This window comes from Mus musculus, chromosome 16 (assembly GCF_000001635.26).
Source record: "Mus musculus strain C57BL/6J chromosome 16, GRCm38.p6 C57BL/6J".
Lineage (NCBI taxonomy): Eukaryota > Metazoa > Chordata > Mammalia > Rodentia > Muridae > Mus > Mus musculus.
The window spans coordinates 19,700,497-19,718,221 of NC_000082.6; the positions used below are offsets into that span (position 1 = coordinate 19,700,497).

General features: G+C 39.2%; 1 protein-coding gene across 1 annotated transcript in view; it reads right to left on the reverse strand.

Moving 5' to 3' along the window:
• The window catches only part of Lamp3 (lysosomal-associated membrane protein 3), a 52,985-nt gene extending 47,116 nt beyond the window's left edge, over positions 1 to 5,869 (reverse strand). The window contains exons 1-2 of the mRNA NM_177356.3: positions 5,720 to 5,869; positions 192 to 886 (exon numbers count right to left, since the gene is read on the reverse strand). Of these exons, the coding sequence (NP_796330.2) occupies positions 192 to 886; positions 5,720 to 5,768 (744 nt within the window). The 5' untranslated portion in view covers positions 5,769 to 5,869. The remainder of the gene's footprint in view (positions 1 to 191; positions 887 to 5,719) is intronic.
• Between the last annotated feature and the right edge of the window lie 11,856 nt (positions 5,870 to 17,725).

Consider the following 17,725-nt stretch of genomic DNA (forward strand, 5'->3'; position numbering starts at 1 on the left):
GTTCTCCTTGCTTTCTTTATTTATTTTAAATTGTCTTCTGGAACACATTCCTATGATAGAGAACACTGGAAAGATGGACCCACAACTACCTGTCTCACCTAAAGACATAGTGTAGAGAGCTGCTCATTCTTAGCAAGAAAACTTTAGTCAGACTTTGAAGATAGCATTATTGTCCTATGACCCCAACTTACCAAATCCTTTTCTTGAACAATCAGTGCTAGTCCCATCTCTGCTTTAATACAGAGCCTGCTTCCATTTAGGACTTCATAAGTTCCGATCTTGGCTGGTGATGACCAAGTTACAAGAGTAGGCCTAGGAACTAGGGGAACAGGTGAGGTCGTTGATCTGTCCTTGTGTGTAGGTGTTGATGTTCCTAAGACATTAGTGGACAGAGTTGGCCTCTGATTGGTTGTGCTTTTGTGTGATGCTGTGAAAAATGTTTTGGGAAGGGTAGTCTGACCACCAAGTTGTGTAGCTCTCCCAGTTATATAGTTGACAATGGCTAGACTAGCTCTGGTTGTAGGAACTGGTAAATGTGCAATTGAGCCAGAGCCAATGGTATCGTCAGTAGATGAAGCAGTCATGTGTGCGTTATTAGATCTGACAAAGGTATAACTAGCTGAGCTGATGGGTGGAAGGCTCTTTGTAGTTACTGGGGTTACTGTTTTCATTGTTATATGGGCTGTGTTTTCAATGGCTGAAGTTTCAGCAGCCATTTGAATGTAATCATCCTTGAATCTTGATGCTAAAGTTATATGAGATCTTTGGTTAATCAGTTGTAGTAGAGGTTTTGTTGTGATCTGTTCTGCTGATGTTGCAGTATATTGAAGATAGCCTCTGGCTTTTGGAAATTCTTTTTCTCTTATTTGATAGCCATGTAAAATTACTGCAAATTAAGAAAGCAGAAGTGTTACAAGCAGTGACCAAATGCTTAAAAGATCCCTCCCCCATCTCCACTTTAATATGCTCATTAGCAAACTCACATATACAGCTTCATATCTAGGGAAAACTTCCAGGAGTTTCAACAATAAAGTGATGATCACCAAAGACTCTAGGACCAGGCCATCACTAGAATATTTTGGTTTGTACATGTGTTCTTTACATGTTTATGATCACATAGCAAATATTTGCATGTAAACCTTCATCTGCATAGGTTACGATACCAATGCACACCAAAGCAATCATATTCAACTGTGAAACCAAAAAGAAGTCATAAAGTGCTCCAGGGCAAAGAGCAACTATGACAACTTCATAGACTGAGGCAGCATTAGAGTTAAACAGTTTTGTATTTTTCATGAAATCATGTACTTCTAAATTTGGAATAAGACTCACAAGCCATTTAGTTTAAACCACAATATGATGGATAAATTGTGGTTAATTGATATATATTCATGCAGTTTATACTTAACTACTCCCAATTTCTTGCAAGATATTTCCTTCCATATTCGTTTTCAAAATATAAACTAACTTTATTATTTTCTTAATCTTTTGAGCTTTCTAGTCTTTATTAACTAAGAAAAATCAAGATATAATTGCTCTCATCCTTAGTGATTTGGTTTAATTGGCAGCTCTTCAGAGAGCTGTCCTCCTTATAGTCAATATCTTCTGTCCCCATGCTTCTCCATCTCAGTGATAAATTCATTGACTCCACCTATCAAATTTTATACTCATATATGGGGATAGTATCAAAACATTTTATGATCACATTGCCAGTAAGAATGAGTGGAATTTCATTCTTAAAAATTTCTTTATTTACTAGTTTATTTCTTGGTTATGCAGCACATTCACTAGATTAAAAGCCTAAAATTAGAAATCATGTGTATAGTTTTCACCACAAATATGAGTTAGATGGGTGAGTAAAAAAGGATGACACCCTTAAAGACATTCTAGAATTATTATAAAGCTTTAGCAAGTTTGTTTCAATGAAAGCCTTCAGGACCACTGAATACACAGTGTCTGTTGTTGTCACGAATTGTCTTCAGGGATGTCCTTTAAAGAGATAAGATACCTCTGTCTATATTTCATCCAGATTCTATCCTTGCCTCTTTTTAGGCATATATAAATCCAGAAAAGTAGACAAAGTTCTTAAACTAGCCCTTGGAAACTCGTTGATGAGATGTACTGGAAAATAGCTCTGTCCATTCAAACTTCATTGGTTATATTGTATTTACTCAGACATTTGTATTAACTGTAGTTGCTAGGTTCTGAGATGAGGCTTGAGAACAAAGGATGTGGCTCTACTGGTATTTATGAAATCTTCAGGTTCATAACTGTCAATATAGTCTATAAGTATCTTTAGGTCTCCTTTCATTCAATACATTTTAAGTGGTTAGTTGTTCTGTATTAATAGGTAACAGCCAGGCTTTTGGAACTTTGGCTACTGAGGATCAAACTCAAGACTTTGCATATGGTGGCCAAGCACTGTACTACTGAGTTCCATTCCTTACCTGTAAAATTTGAAATTACTGAAATTTATTACATGGCGGCTTTAAGCCAAAGGTACTTTTTCTTTATCCTACCACAGAGACACTTGCTCAACAATGTTCATTGCTGCTCTATTCATAATAGCTAGAAATTGGAAACAACCTAGAATGGATAAAGAAAATATGGTACATTTACCAGAGAGAGAGAGAGAGAGAGAGAGAGAGAGTATTATTCAGCCATTTTTAAAACATGAAGTCATGAAATTCACAGGTAAATGGGTAGAACTAAAAAAATTAAAATAAAAATAAATTATCCTGAGTGAGGTATCCCATACCCAGAAAGACAAATATGGTATTATTTGCTTATATGTAGATATTAATTGTTAAGTCACACAGAACCACAGAGGATATGTACAAAGCAAGAATCAAGGATCTAGGTAAAACAGACAAACCTTATTTGAGAAGAAAAGTAGAATAGATAGTTATGAATGGTTAAGAGAAGGCTGGAACTGGAGGATCAAGTGAGGAGATGGAGAAAAGAGAGAGAAAAGGGAAGGACTTTGGGAAGATATAATTGAAATTAAGGATAATTTGATGGGTAGGATGAAAATCTAACACAATAAAAACTTTCTAAATCAAAAACAGATATGAAGGCAAATGGAAAATTCCAAACAATCCCCACAACACACTAAATATAGAGAAGTACAACTAGTGCATACATAGATCTTTCACTCCTATGGACCAGCATCATTAGTATATCACACTACTCTGCACACTAAACTAAAGTAGAAACATAAACACCAACCCAGTCACAATCCTTAGATCAACAATGTTGTCCTCACTGTAATATGTGCTAGGGAAATGGTGGCCCAAAACTTGTGTGTGGAATTAATAAAACAACATCTTATTTGACCTAACGACCACTCCATGAGATGGAACACTGCTTGAGTGACCAGATCAAGGCAGTAGACAACACAAGGACATAGAATAATCAATTAGTATTGTTCTAAAAAAAGAAAATGTAGCAATAAAATGACGCCAATGACACTGTGATATACTCATAGATCATTGCCTTGCTCAACCATCACCACAGAAACTTCTTACAGCAGCAGATGAAAACAAATACAGAAACTCACATCTAGACAATGTGGAAAGGATAAGAGACCTTGGAAGACTCAGTCCTAAGTGGAATGTCTCTATTAAATCCCTCCCCTTAGGGTTCAGGGAGCCTGTGGAAGAGGAGGTAAAGAGTTTAAGTCAGAGAATGAAGGACACCGAGCAAACAAGGCCCTCTAAATCAAGCTAAGCAAAGTTCATATGAACTCAAGACTGAAACGAAATACACAGGAGTCTGTACCAGGTCCTTTGCACGTACATTATGGATACAGTTTAGTGACCTTATTGAATTCCTGAGTATGAGAACAAGTGGGTCTCTAATTCTTGTGCCTTCTCTTGGGCTCTTTTCCTACATTGATTAGTCTTGTCCAACTTCACTGTGATAGTTTTTGCTTTAATTATATTTTGTTATATTTTTATGAATGAATGAATGAATGAATGAATGAATGAATGAAAACCTGGCCACTATGATAAAGGTTAACAACTGTATTGTTATACCTTCTGGGAAAGTCAGTTTTCTCCAATAGAGTGACACTGAATATTTCAACCATTTTAGGATAGGCTTCATGTTCAGGCGTAGTTGACCGACATATGGATTCCACAGTTTTTAGTGTATTTATGTTTGGTTACAGTTTGGTGGGGGTGCTGACTTTTCACTGTTTTGGGGTCTTGAGGGCTGAGGTTTTACTTTGTTTACTTGATTGGAGGTTGTTGTGTTGGGTTTTGATGGATTTTTCTTTTAGAAAGGACTTAAAATTGTTTGGGTAGGGAGGGGGAAAGGATCTGGAATGTCTTGAGAGGTGGGAGGAATATAATTAAAATACGTTTAAGTTTAAAACTTCTTTTAAATAATGAAAATATAATAAAAAAGAAGAAAAAGTGATGCCACCTAATCTCAGAAGAAGAAAATGTTCATTTCTCATATGTAAGTACTAGCCAATAAACAATTGTGTGTGTTTAGTGTATCACTTAGGAAAGAACATGAAATTATAATAACAAAGACAAAATGCTTACTAATGTATTAAACACACACACACGTAAATATTCAAAGTCCTGCCTCTTCTTCCTTAGCAATGAAAGTTTAATAAGCTAAGCCTGTGTTTTTTGTAGTAAGGAGCCTTTAATCCTACTTTTACTTCTAGAGGGATGAGAGTCTGTGCATAGGCAGCAATTTTTACTTTTTCTTCTAGCTTAAAACATTAAGTTGTGGGAAGTTATTCCCACAGTGTTAGTTAGTGGATCCAAAGCTAAGCTAACACGACCATTGTACTACATTGCCAAATTAAGTCTTTTTTTTGTGTGTGTGTACTTCGGAGAGCATGAAATTATAATTCTGAAAGCATGGCACAAACAAAAACTACTTGGATTAAGGCAGCTATCATGACCGCACAGCTTCCTTAAGATTCATGTAACAACTGAGGCCACAGTGTCCTCCACTCCATGTAAGCAGTGGAGTGTAGACTAAGTCAGTGATCTCACAAGCTAAATTCAGTAGTTGTAGGAGGAACTGGAAATTTTTTGATACACTTGCTAGTAGAACAGAACAAGAACCTGATAGAACTCATTATCTTTCGCACAAAATACTCTAGTGAGATTAGGTACTTAAATAGCCATTTAAAGCTTGGCTCCCAAGGCTACTTCTCTGACTTGATGTGCAATAGCACTATCTTAATAACATTTTTGATGCCTCAGTTTACACCTTTGTGAAGTGGTAGAACTGATCAGATGACTTTTGATATATCTTCACATGTCACTATTTATATAAATAAACAACATATTTAAGATAAACAGAGGACGGAGTATGAAACCAGCTACAGCTCCAATTCCTAAGCTCTAGCCTAGTTCTCTTAAATCAACGTGATTTTTATAAACTCACATTGATATGGTATCTGTACTAATATAGGTGTCATAGGCAATGTCTTCTGGTATCGATTCCTATTCTAACTCACAGAAATTCCACTCAAACCATAAAGGCCCATGGAAAAAAATAGGTCTGCCCCACCTATGTAAGATAACAGATTTTAAATGTTCTCACACTAAATACCTGTAGTAGCAGAAACAGCATCTATAGCCCTATAGCCCTCCCTGCTTCACCTTTGGTCCAGGACACCTACATGCATTTAGATTTAAGAGAAATGGATAAAGAATGGCCACCACAGCAAATGGGGTGTGTCACTTACCAGTCAGGGACAGGAAGAGTACAGCTACTGCAGAGATCTGCCCAGGCATGGCAGGTAAGATTATTCTACCACTGTTGTGTGCTTGAGTCTTCTGTAGGAATGGACTCAGTTTCAGAGCAGATCCACAGAACACCAAGGAACACCAAGCTCATCCACTTATGGCAGGGAAACTGATCTCACATCATGAGAGGTAGCTAATAGAGCCAAGCTTTGTTCTGTACCTCATAGTGAGAAAGTAAACACTTACCTCTTCCTGGAGTGTTTGAAAGAGATGAAAGTGTGGGTGGGGGCTAGTTAGGGTGAAGGGAAACAGAAATTATTTTTCCAGGAATGGTGGCAAATCTGGGGCATCTCCTTCCCTTATGAGATGGGTCTCCACTTTTTTTTTAACTAGATGTTTTCTTTATTTACATTTCAAATGTTATCCCCTTTCCTAGTTTGCCCTCCGAAAATCCCCTATCCCTTCCCCCCTTTCCCTGCTCCCCAAATCACCCACTCCCATTCCCAGTCCTGGCATTCCCCTATACTGGGGCATAGAACCTTCGCAGGACCAAGGGCCTCTCCTCCCATTGATGACCAACTAGGCCATCCTCTGCTATATATACAGCTAGAGCTACAAGTTTCACTATGTGTTTTCTTTGATTGGTGATTTAGTTCCAAGGAGCTCTGGGGGGTACTGGTTAGTTCATATTGATGTTCCTTCTATGGGGCTTCAAGACCCCTTCAGTTCCCTGGGTACTTTCTCTAGCTCCTTCATTGGTGACCCTGTGCTCTGTTCAATGAATGGCTGTGAGCATCCACTTCTGCACTGGCAGAGCCCCTCAGGAGACAGCTATATCAGGCTCCTGTCAGCAGGCTCTTATTGGCATCTGCTATAGTGTCTGAGTTTGGTGGTTATTTATGGGGTGAATCCCCAAGTGGAGCAGTTTCAGGATGGTCGTTCCTTCAGTCTCTGCTCCAAACTTTGTCTCTGTAACTCCTTCCATGGGTGTTTTTTCCCCCTTCTAAGAAGGATTCTGAGCTTCTGGGCTAATATCCACTTATCAGTGAGTACATATCATGTGTTTTCTTTTGTGATTGGGTTACCTCACTCAAGATGATATCCACCAGATACATCCATTTGTCTAAGAATTTCATAAATTCATTGTTTTTAATAGCTGAGTAGTACCATATTGTATAAACGTACCACATTTTCTGTATCCATTCCTCTATTGAGGGACATCTGGGTTCTTTTCAGCTTCTGGCTATTATAAATAAAGCTGCTATGTCTCCTCTTTATGTAATAGCTTGAAACCATTTCTATAAACTTTTGCCAGCCAGTTTCTCAATCACAAAGTTGTGGAGTAGTTCTAGAGTACTTTCTGTGTGCAAGGCATGCCACTGTGATGTTCATTGTTTCCTCATTTTGGAGGGTGTGTGTGTGTGTGTGTGTGTGTGTGTGTGTGTGTACTACAGAATAATGATGAAAAGCCAAGAGGCCACAGCAGAGTTAAAGAAGTTCTGGGATTAAATATATTTTTCCATTTTAATCAGTTCTATATATGTGTTACTTTATAAATATACAGACATTTTGATATATCTTATATTAACTTCTAGTTTAACTTTATGGTTAAAACAGTTCTAGAACTTAAATCTTACAAATTTTTGAGACTTCTTTTCTGACCAAGACTGTGACTATATTCATTTTATAGATTCTTACAATGAAGTACCATGGATGAGGCAACTCAGATGCCAGAAATTTACTTTCCTAAAATTCAGATAGTCTAAAGTCTGAGATCAGTCTATCACTAGGCTTATTTCTTCTAAGTCTAGTAGACTGGAGGCTATGGTCATCCACTGTGCATGCCTGTGTTCTGCTCTCCAATTCTTATGCCTATGCTTACAGCCTCATTTTACTTTTCAAAGACTCCATCTCCAAATATAGTCACATTTCAAGACAAAGGAGTCTTTTACCAATTAATCTGTTGGTGGAGAGGAATGATACATTTCCCATAACAATGGGTTAACTTACTAAATTTTAGCTATGCATTTAAGAAGAATACATTACCACACTTGTGTTCAATTCCTGTAATAAACACCGTGGTCAACGCAACTAGAAGAGGAAAGGATTAATTTCAGCTGGTAACTCCCAGGTCACAGTTCACTCCTGATGAAAATTGACACAAACTCAAGTCAGGAACATGGAAGCAGAAACTACTTCCAGTAAGTATAGAAGAATGTTACTTACTGGCTTGCTCCAATGGCTTTCTCAGGTTGCTCTTTCATACAACTCAGAACAACCTGACCAGAAGTGGCACCACTTCCAGTATGCTGGTCCCTCCCACATTAACAGAGAAAACGCCCTACAAATCTGTTCACAGGCTAATTTTATGGAGACTGAAGACAGGTAGTTCTCTAGGAGTTCCCCAGGACTCTAGTACCAGATTAGGACTGCTAAGTCCTCCAGTCTCATGAACTGAATAACTACTGGATTCTTGGCTTTTCTTTCTGTAGACAGCCATTGTGCTACAAAGCCTGAAAGCTACTTTAAAATCTGATATTTTTTTTCACTCTCTCAGTTCTGTTCCTTTAGTGAACCTTGACTAATATAGTTTGTAGTAACAGGAGTGGTTCTATAGAAACAGATTTCTAAGTTTTAAGTATCTAAAACACAGTCTGCAATTTGGCAATACCTATAGATTGAATAATACCACCGTAGCATGGATAACATTGGAAGCCCATGTTTAAAAATATTTAAAGGAATAACTGTGAGGGACAAGAAATTCAGTGACTTTAGGCAATTGGTTGTAAAATACAGAAAATTGTGATGGTGCCTGGTTCCTTCTATTAGCTGTGGATAAACTACACAACAAACACATAAGCTCACAGAAAAATATCAACTGGCTCTGGATTAGCCTAACAGTCTAAAAGTTTCTAAGTGTACCATGAAAGGACATCTTTTCTCCAGTGGTCATGGAATTCAAGTTGCAAAAAATGAAACCTAAGCTTTCATGAGATTGGCTGCAAAAATTCAACTCCCAGCTTCAAAGAGTGGGGATCTTGCAATCCTGGGTGGAAATGTGTGGGAGGACCCTAATGAAGCTGAGGGCTTTGAACCATCAAATTCTTAAGAGTTTTTCTCATCTGAGGAAGAAGTCTTTCTACCCTTAATAGATGATGCATCTTCACTGCCACCACCATGCCCTGTAATATTGCCTATTCTACCATTGTCCCAGGGAATTATTCCATCATTTTGTCTAAACCAGGAGAATCTTTTCTGAAGAAGATGCCAGGTATAGCAATACTGATGTCCCTCAATGCCCAACAACAGTCACTTTCAGACCAATAAGACTAAGCAGGCTTCTCCTATATGTGAGATAGAGACTGTAGTCCATGACGAAGTTACTACACCACTAAAGAGCTTAATAAATTTACTAATTCACTCAAGCAGAAGTCTGAGGAATATGTGTGGCCATAGATTTTAAGAGTGTGAAATACCCAGGATCTAAGGCTGTTCCACAGCCCTCTGTACACAGGTCCCACCAGGAGAGAGCTGGTCTCCCAGGAGTGCTCTCACTTCTGGGCTCAGAGGTGACATAGACATTTTCTCTCCAATAATTTTTCAAAGCAGGACTGGTGAGGAGTCACAGGGCACAGGAACAGTGGAGCAGCTGGGACAGAATCCTTCCAGTTACCATCTGCACCCAGGGCTAAGGCTGTTCCACAGCCCTTGGTACACATGTTCCACCAGGAGAGAGCTGGTCTCCCAGAAGTGCTGGCACAGGCTTACAGGCTACAGAAGGGACAAGCTCCAGAGAGAGAGAGCAAGACCAACTAACACAAGAGATAACCAGATGTTGAAAGGCAAGCACAAGAACCTTACCAACAGAAACCAAGGCTTCTTGGCATCATCAGAACCCAGTTTTCCAACCAAAGCAAGTCCTGGATACCAAAACACATGAGAAAAGCAAGATTTGGATTTAAAAATCACATCTCATGATGCTGGTAGAGGATTTTAAGAAGGACATAAATAGCTCCCTTAAAGAAATACAATAGAACACAGGTAAACATGTAGAAAACCTAAAGAGGAAACACAAAATCCCTTAAAGAATTACAGGAAAACACAACCAAACAGGTGATGGAATTGAACAAAACCATCCAGGATCTAAAAATGGAAGTAGAAATGATAAAGAAATAATCACAAAGGGAGACAACTCTTGAGATAAAAAACCTAGGAAAGAGATCAGGAGTCATAGATGCAACAGAAAACAAGAAATAAAAGAGAGAATCTCAGGCACAGAAGATACCATAGAAAATATTGACACAACAGTAAAAGAAAATGCAAAATGCAAAAAGATCCTAACCCAAAATGTCTAAAAATCCAGGACACAATGAGAAGACAAAACCTAAGGATAATATGTATAGAAGGGAGCGAAGATTCCCAACTTAAAGGACCAGTAAATATCTTCAACAAAATTATAGAAGAAAACTTCCCTAACCTAAAGAAAGAGATGCCTGTGAATATACAAGAAGCCTAAAGAACACCAAATAGATTGGACCAGAAAAGAAATTCCCCCTGTCACATAATAATCAAATCACCAAATGCACAAAACAAAGAAAGAATATTAAAAGCAGTAAGGGAAAAATGTCAAATAACATATAAAGGCAGACCTATCAGAATTACACCAGACTTCTCACCAGAAGCTATAAAAGCCAATAGATCCTGGGCAGATGTCATACAGACCCTAAGAGAACACAAATGCCAGTTCTGGCTACTATACCCAGCAAAATTCTCAGTTACCATAGATGGAGAAACCAAGATATTCCATGACAGAAACAAATTTACACAATATCTTTCCACAAATCCATCCCTTCAAAGGATAACAAAGGGAAAACTCCAACACAAGGAGGGAAACCACATCCTAGAAAAAGCAAGAAAAAAATCTTCTTTAAACAAACCAAAAAGAAGATAGCCACATAAACATAATTACACCTATAGCAACTAAAATAACAGGAAGCAACAATCACTTTTCCTTAATATCTCTTAATATTAACGGACTCAATTCTCCCAATAAAAAGACAGGCTAACAGACTAGTAACTAAACAGGACCCAACATTTTGCTGCATACAGGAAACCCACCTCAGTGACAAAGACAGACACTACCTCAGAGTAAAAGGCTGGAAAACAATTTTCCAAGAAAATTGTCGCCCGGGCTTCCATGCCAGCAGAGTCTTGCCCAACACCCGCAAGGGCCCACACGGGACTCCCCACGGGATCCTAAGACCTCTGGTGAGTGGAACACAGCGCCTGCCCCAATCCAATCGCGCAGAACTTGAGACTGCAGTACATAGGGAAGCAGGCTACCCGGGCCTGATCTGGGGCACAAGTCCCTTCCGCTCGACTCGAGACTCGAGCCCTGGGCTACCTTGCCAGCAGAGTCTTGCCCAACACCCGCAAGGGCCCACACGGGACTCCCCACGGGACCCTGAGACCTCTGGTGAGTGGAACACAGCGCCTGCCCCAATCCAATCGCGCGGAACTTGAGACTACAGTACATAGGGAAGCAGGCTACCCGGGCTTGATCTGGGGCACAAACCCCTTCCACTCCACTCGAGCCCCGGGCTACCTTGCCAGCTGAGTCGCCTGACACTCGCAAGGGCCCACACAGGATTCCACACGTGATCCTAAGACCTCTAGTGAGTGGAACACAACTTCTGCCAGGAGTCTGGTTCGAACACCAGATATCTGGGTACCTGCCTTGCAAGAAGAGAGCTTGCCTGCAGAGAATACTCTGCCCACTGAAACTAAGGAGAGTGCTACCCTCCAGGTCTGCTCATAGAGGCTAACAGAGTCACCTGAAGAACAAGCTCTTAACAGTGACAACTAAAACAGCTAGCTTCAGAGATTACCAGATGGCGAAAGGCAAACGTAAGAATCCTACTAACAGAAATCAAGACCACTCACCATCATCAGAACGCAGCACTCCCACCCCACCTAGTCCTGGGCACCCCAACACAACCGAAAATCTAGACCCAGATTTAAAAACATTTCTCATGATGATGATGGAGGACATCAAGAAGGACTTTCATAAGTCACTTAAAGAATTACAGGAGAGCACTGCTAAAGAGTTACAGGCCCTTAAAGAAAAGCAGGAAAACACAGCCAAACAGGTAGAAATCATTAAAGAAAAACAGGAAAACACATCCAAACAGGTGATGGAAATGAACAAAACCATACTAGAACTAAAAGGGGAAGTAGACACAATAAAGAAAACCCAAAGCGAGGCAACGCTGGAGATAGAAACCCTAGGAAAGAGATCTGGAACCATAGATGCGAGCATCAGCAACAGAATACAAGAAATGGAAGAGAGAATCTCAGGTGCAGAAGATTCCATAGAGAACATCGACACAACAGTCAAAGAAAATACAAAATGCAAAAGGATCCTAACTCAAAACATCCAGGTAATCCAGGACACAATGAGAAGACCAAACCTACGGATAATAGGAATTGATGAGAATGAAGATTTTCAACTTAAAGTGCCAGCTAATATCTTCAACAAAATAATAGAAGAAAACTTCCCAAACATAAAAAAAGAGATGCCCATGATCATACAAGAAGCCTACAGAACTCCAAATAGACTGGACCAGAAAAGAAATTCCTCCCGACACATAATAATCAGAACAACAAATGCACTAAATAAAGATAGAATATTAAAAGCAGTAAGGGAGAAAGGTCAAGTAACATATAAAGGAAGGCCTATCAGAATTACACCAGACTTTTCACCAGAGACTATGAAAGCCAGAAGAGCCTGGACAGATGTTATACAGACACTAAGAGAACACAAATGCCAGCCCAGGGTACTATACCCGGCCAAACTCTCAATTACCATAGATGGAGAAACCAAAGTATTCCACGACAAAACCAAATTCACACAATATCTTTCCACGAATCCAGCCCTTCAAAGGATAATAACAGAAAAGAAGCAATACAAGGACAGAAATCACGCCCTAGAACAACTAAGAAAGTAATCATTCAACAAACCATAAAGAAGACAGCCACAAGAACAGAATGCCAACTCTAACAACAAAAATAAAAGGAAGCAACAATTACTTTTCCTTAATATCTCTTAATATCAATGGACTCAATTCCCCAATAAAAAGACATAGACTAACAGACTGGCTACACAAACAGGACCCAACATTCTGCTGCTTACAGGAAACCCATCTCAGGGAAAAAGACAGACACTACCTCAGAGTGAAAGGCTGGAAAACAATTTTCCAAGCAAATGGACTGAAGAAACAAGCTGGAGTAGCCATTTTAATATCGGATAAAATCGACTTCCAACCCAAAGTTATCAAAAAAGACAAGGAGGGACACTTCATACTCATCAAAGGTAAAATCCTCCAAGAGGAACTCTCAATTCTGAATATCTACGCACCAAATGCAAGGGCAGCCACATTCATTAGAGACACTTTAGTAAAGCTCAAAGCATACATTGCACCTCACACAATAATAGTGGGAGACTTCAACACACCACTTTCTTCAAAGGACAGATCGTGGAAACAGAAACTAAACAGGGACACAGTGAAACTAACAGAAGTTATGAAACAAATGGACCTGACAGATATCTACAGAACATTTTATCCTAAAACAAAAGGATATACCTTCTTCTCAGCACCTCACGGGACCTTCTCCAAAATTGACCATATAATTGGTCACAAAACAGGCCTCAATAGATACAAAAATATTGAAATTGTCCCATGTATCCTATCAGATCACCATGCACTAAGGCTGATCTTCAATAACAAAAAAAATAACAGAAAGCCAACACTCACGTGGAAACTGAACAACACTCTTCTCAATGATACCTTGGTCAAGGAAGGAATAAAGAAAGAAATTAAAGACTTTTTAGAGTTTAATGAAAATGAAGCCACAACGTACCCAAACCTATGGGACACAATGAAAGCATTTCTAAGAGGGAAACTCATAGCTCTGAGTGCCTCCAAGAAGAAACGGGAGACAGCACATACTAGCAGCTTGACAACACATCTAAAAGCTCTAGAAAAAAAGGAAGCAAATTCACCCAAGAGGAGTAGACGGCAGGAAATAATCAAACTCAGGGGTGAAATCAACCAAGTGGAAACGAGAAGAACTATTCAAAGAATTAACCAAACGAGGAGTTGGTTCTTTGAGAATATCAACAAGATAGATAAACCCTTAGCTAGACTCACTAAAGGGCACAGGGACAAAATCCTAATTAACAAAATCAGAAATGAAAAGGGAGACATAACAACAGATCCTGAAGAAATCCAAAACACCATCAGATCCTTCTACAAAAGGCTATACTCAACAAAACTGGAAAACCTGGATGAAATGGACAAATTTCTGGACAGATACCAGGTACCAAAGTTGAATCAGGATCAAGTTGACCATCTAAACAGTCCCATATCACCTAAAGAAATAGAAGCAGTTATTAATAGTCTCCCAACCAAAAAAAGCCCAGGACCAGATGGGTTTAGTGCAGAGTTCTATCAGACCTTCAAAGAAGATCTAATTCCAATTCTGCACAAACTATTTCACAAAATAGAAGTAGAAGGTACTCTACCCAACTCATTTTATGAAGCCACTATTACTCTGATACCTAAACCACAGAAAGATCCAACAAAGATAGAGAACTTCAGACCAATTTCTCTTATGAATATCGATGCAAAAATCCTCAATAAAATTCTCGCTAACCGAATCCAAGAACACATTAAAGCAATCATCCATCCTGACCAAGTAGGTTTTATTCCAGGGATGCAGGGATGGTTTAATATACGAAAATCCATCAATGTAATCCATTATATAAACAAACTCAAAGACAAAAACCACATGATCATCTCGTTAGATGCAGAAAAAGCATTTGACAAGATCCAACACCCATTCATGATAAAAGTTTTGGAAAGATCAGGAATTCAAGGCCCATACCTAAACATGATAAAAGCAATCTACAGCAAACCAGTAGCCAACATCAAAGTAAATGGAGAGAAGCTGGAAGCAATCCCACTAAAATCAGGGACTAGACAAGGCTGCCCACTTTCTCCCTACCTTTTCAACATAGTACTTGAAGTATTAGCCAGAGCAATTCGACAACAAAAGGAGATCAAGGGGATACAAATTGGAAAAGAGGAAGTCAAAATATCACTTTTTGCAGATGATATGATAGTATATATAAGTGACTCTAAAAATTCTACCAGAGAACTCCTAAACCTGATAAACAGCTTCGGTGAAGTAGCTGGATATAAAATAAACTCAAACAAGTCAATGGCCTTTCTCTATACAAAGAATAAACAGGCTGAGAAAGAAATTAGGGAAACAACACCCTTCTCAATAGTCACAAATAATATAAAATATCTTGGCGTGACTCTAACTAAGGAAGTGAAAGATCTGTATGATAAAAACTTCAAATCTCTGAAGAAAGAAATTAAGGAAGATCTCAGAAGATGGAAAGATCTCCCATGCTCATGGATTGGCAGGATCAACATTGTAAAAATGGCTATCTTGCCAAAAGCAATCTACAGATTCAATGCAATCCCCATCAAAATTCCAACTCAATTCTTCAACGAATTGGAAGGAGCAATTTGCAAATTTGTCTGGAATAACAAAAAACCTAGGATAGCAAAAAGTCTTCTCAAGGATAAAAGAACTTCTGGCGGAATCACCATGCCAGACCTAAAGCTTTACTACAGAGCAATTGTGATAAAAACTGCATGGTACTGGTATAGAGACAGACAAGTAGACCAATGGAATAGAATTGAAGACCCAGAAATGAACCCACACACCTATGGTTACTTGATCTTCGACAAGGGAGCTAAAACCATCCAGTGGAAGAAAGACAGCATTTTCAACAATTGGTGCTGGCACAACTGGTTGTTATCATGTAGAAGAATGCGAATCGATCCATACTTATCTCCTTGTACTAAGGTCAAATCTAAGTGGATCAAGGAACTTCACATAAAACCAGAGACACTGAAACTTATAGAGGAGAATGTGGGGAAAAGCCTTGAAGATATGGGCACAGGGGAAAAATTCCTGAACAGAACAGCAATGGCTTGTGCTGTAAGATCGAGAATTGACAAATGGGACCTAATGAAACTCCAAAGTTTCTGCAAGGCAAAAGACACCATCAATAAGACAAAAAGACCACCAACAGATTGGGAAAGGATCTTTACCTATCCTAAATCAGATAGGGGACTAATATCCAACATATATAAAGAACTCAAGAAGGTGGACTTCAGAAAATCAAATAACCCCATTAAAAAATGGGGCTCAGAACTGAACAAAGAATTCTCACCTGAGGAATACCGAATGGCAGAGAAGCACTTGAAAAAATGTTCAACATCCTTAATCATCAGGGAAATGCAAATCAAAACAACCCTGAGATTCCACCTCACACCAGTCAGAATGGCTAAGATCAAAAATTCAGGTGACAGCAGATGCTGGCGTGGATGTGGAAAAAGAGGAACAGTCCTCCATTGTTGGTGGGAGTGCAGGCTTGTACAACCACTCTGGAAATCAGTCTGGCGGTTCCTCAGAAAACTGGACATAGTACTACCGGAGGATCCAGCAATACCTCTCCTGGGCATATATCCAGAAGATGCCCCAACAGGTAAGAAGGACACATGCTCCACTATGTTCATAGCAGCCTTATTTATAATAGCCAGAAGCTGGAAAGAACCTAGATGCCCCTCAACAGAGGAATGGATACAGAAAATGTGGTACATCTACACAATGGAGTACTACTCAGCTATTAAAAAGAATGAATTTATGAAGTTCCTAGCCAAATGGATGGACCTGGAGGGCATCATCCTGAGTGAGGTAACACATTCACAAAGAAACTCACACAATATGTATTCACTGATAAGTGGATATTAGCCCCAAACCTAGGATACCCAAGATATAAGATATAATTTGTTAAACACATGAAACTCAAGAAGAATGAAGACTGAAGTGTGGACACTATGCCCCTCCTTAGATTTGGGAACAAAACACCCATGGAAGGAGTTACAGAGCCAAAGTTTGGAGCTGAGATGAAAGGATGGACCATGTAGAGACTGCCATATCCAGGGATCCACCCCATAATCAGCATCCAAACGCTGACACCATTGCATACACTAGCAAGATTTTATTGAAAGGACCCAGATGTAGCTGTCTCTTGTGAGACTATGCCGGGGCCTAGCAAACACAGAAGTGGATGCTCACAGTCAGCTAATGGATGGATCATAGGGCTCCCAATGGAGGAGCTAGAGAAAGTAGCCAAGGAGCTAAAGGGATCTGCAACCCTATAGGTGGAACAACATTATGAACTAACCAGTACCCTGGAGCTCTTGACTCTAGCTGCATATATATCAAAAGATGGCCTAGTCGGCCATCACTGGAAAGAGAGGCCCATTGGACTTGCAAACTTTATATGCCCCAGTACAGGGGAACACCAGGGCCAAAAAGGGGGAGTGGGTGGGCAGGGGAGTGGGGGTGGGTGGATATGGGGGACTTTTGGTATAGCATTGGAATTGTAAATGAGTTAAATACCTAATAAAAAATGGAAAAAAAAAAAAAGAAAATTGTCCCAAGAAACAAGCTGGAATAGCCAATCTAATACCGAATAAAATTGACTGTCAACCTAAAGTTATCAAAAAAGATAAGCAGGGACACTTCATACTCATCAAAGGAAAAATCTACCAGAATGAACTCCCAATTCTGAATATCTATGCTCCTAAAGCAAGGGCAACCACATTCATTAAAAAACAAAAAACAAACAAACAAACAAAACCTAAAAACAAAAACAACTTTACTCAAAGCACACATTGCACCTCATACAATAATAGTGGGAGACTTCAACACCCCACTCTCATCAATGGATGGATCATGGAAACAGAAACTAAATAGAGACACACAGTGAAACTGACAGAAGTTATGAACCAAATGGATTTAACAGATATCTGTAGAACATTTTATCCTGAAGCAAAAGAATATACCTTCTTCTCAGT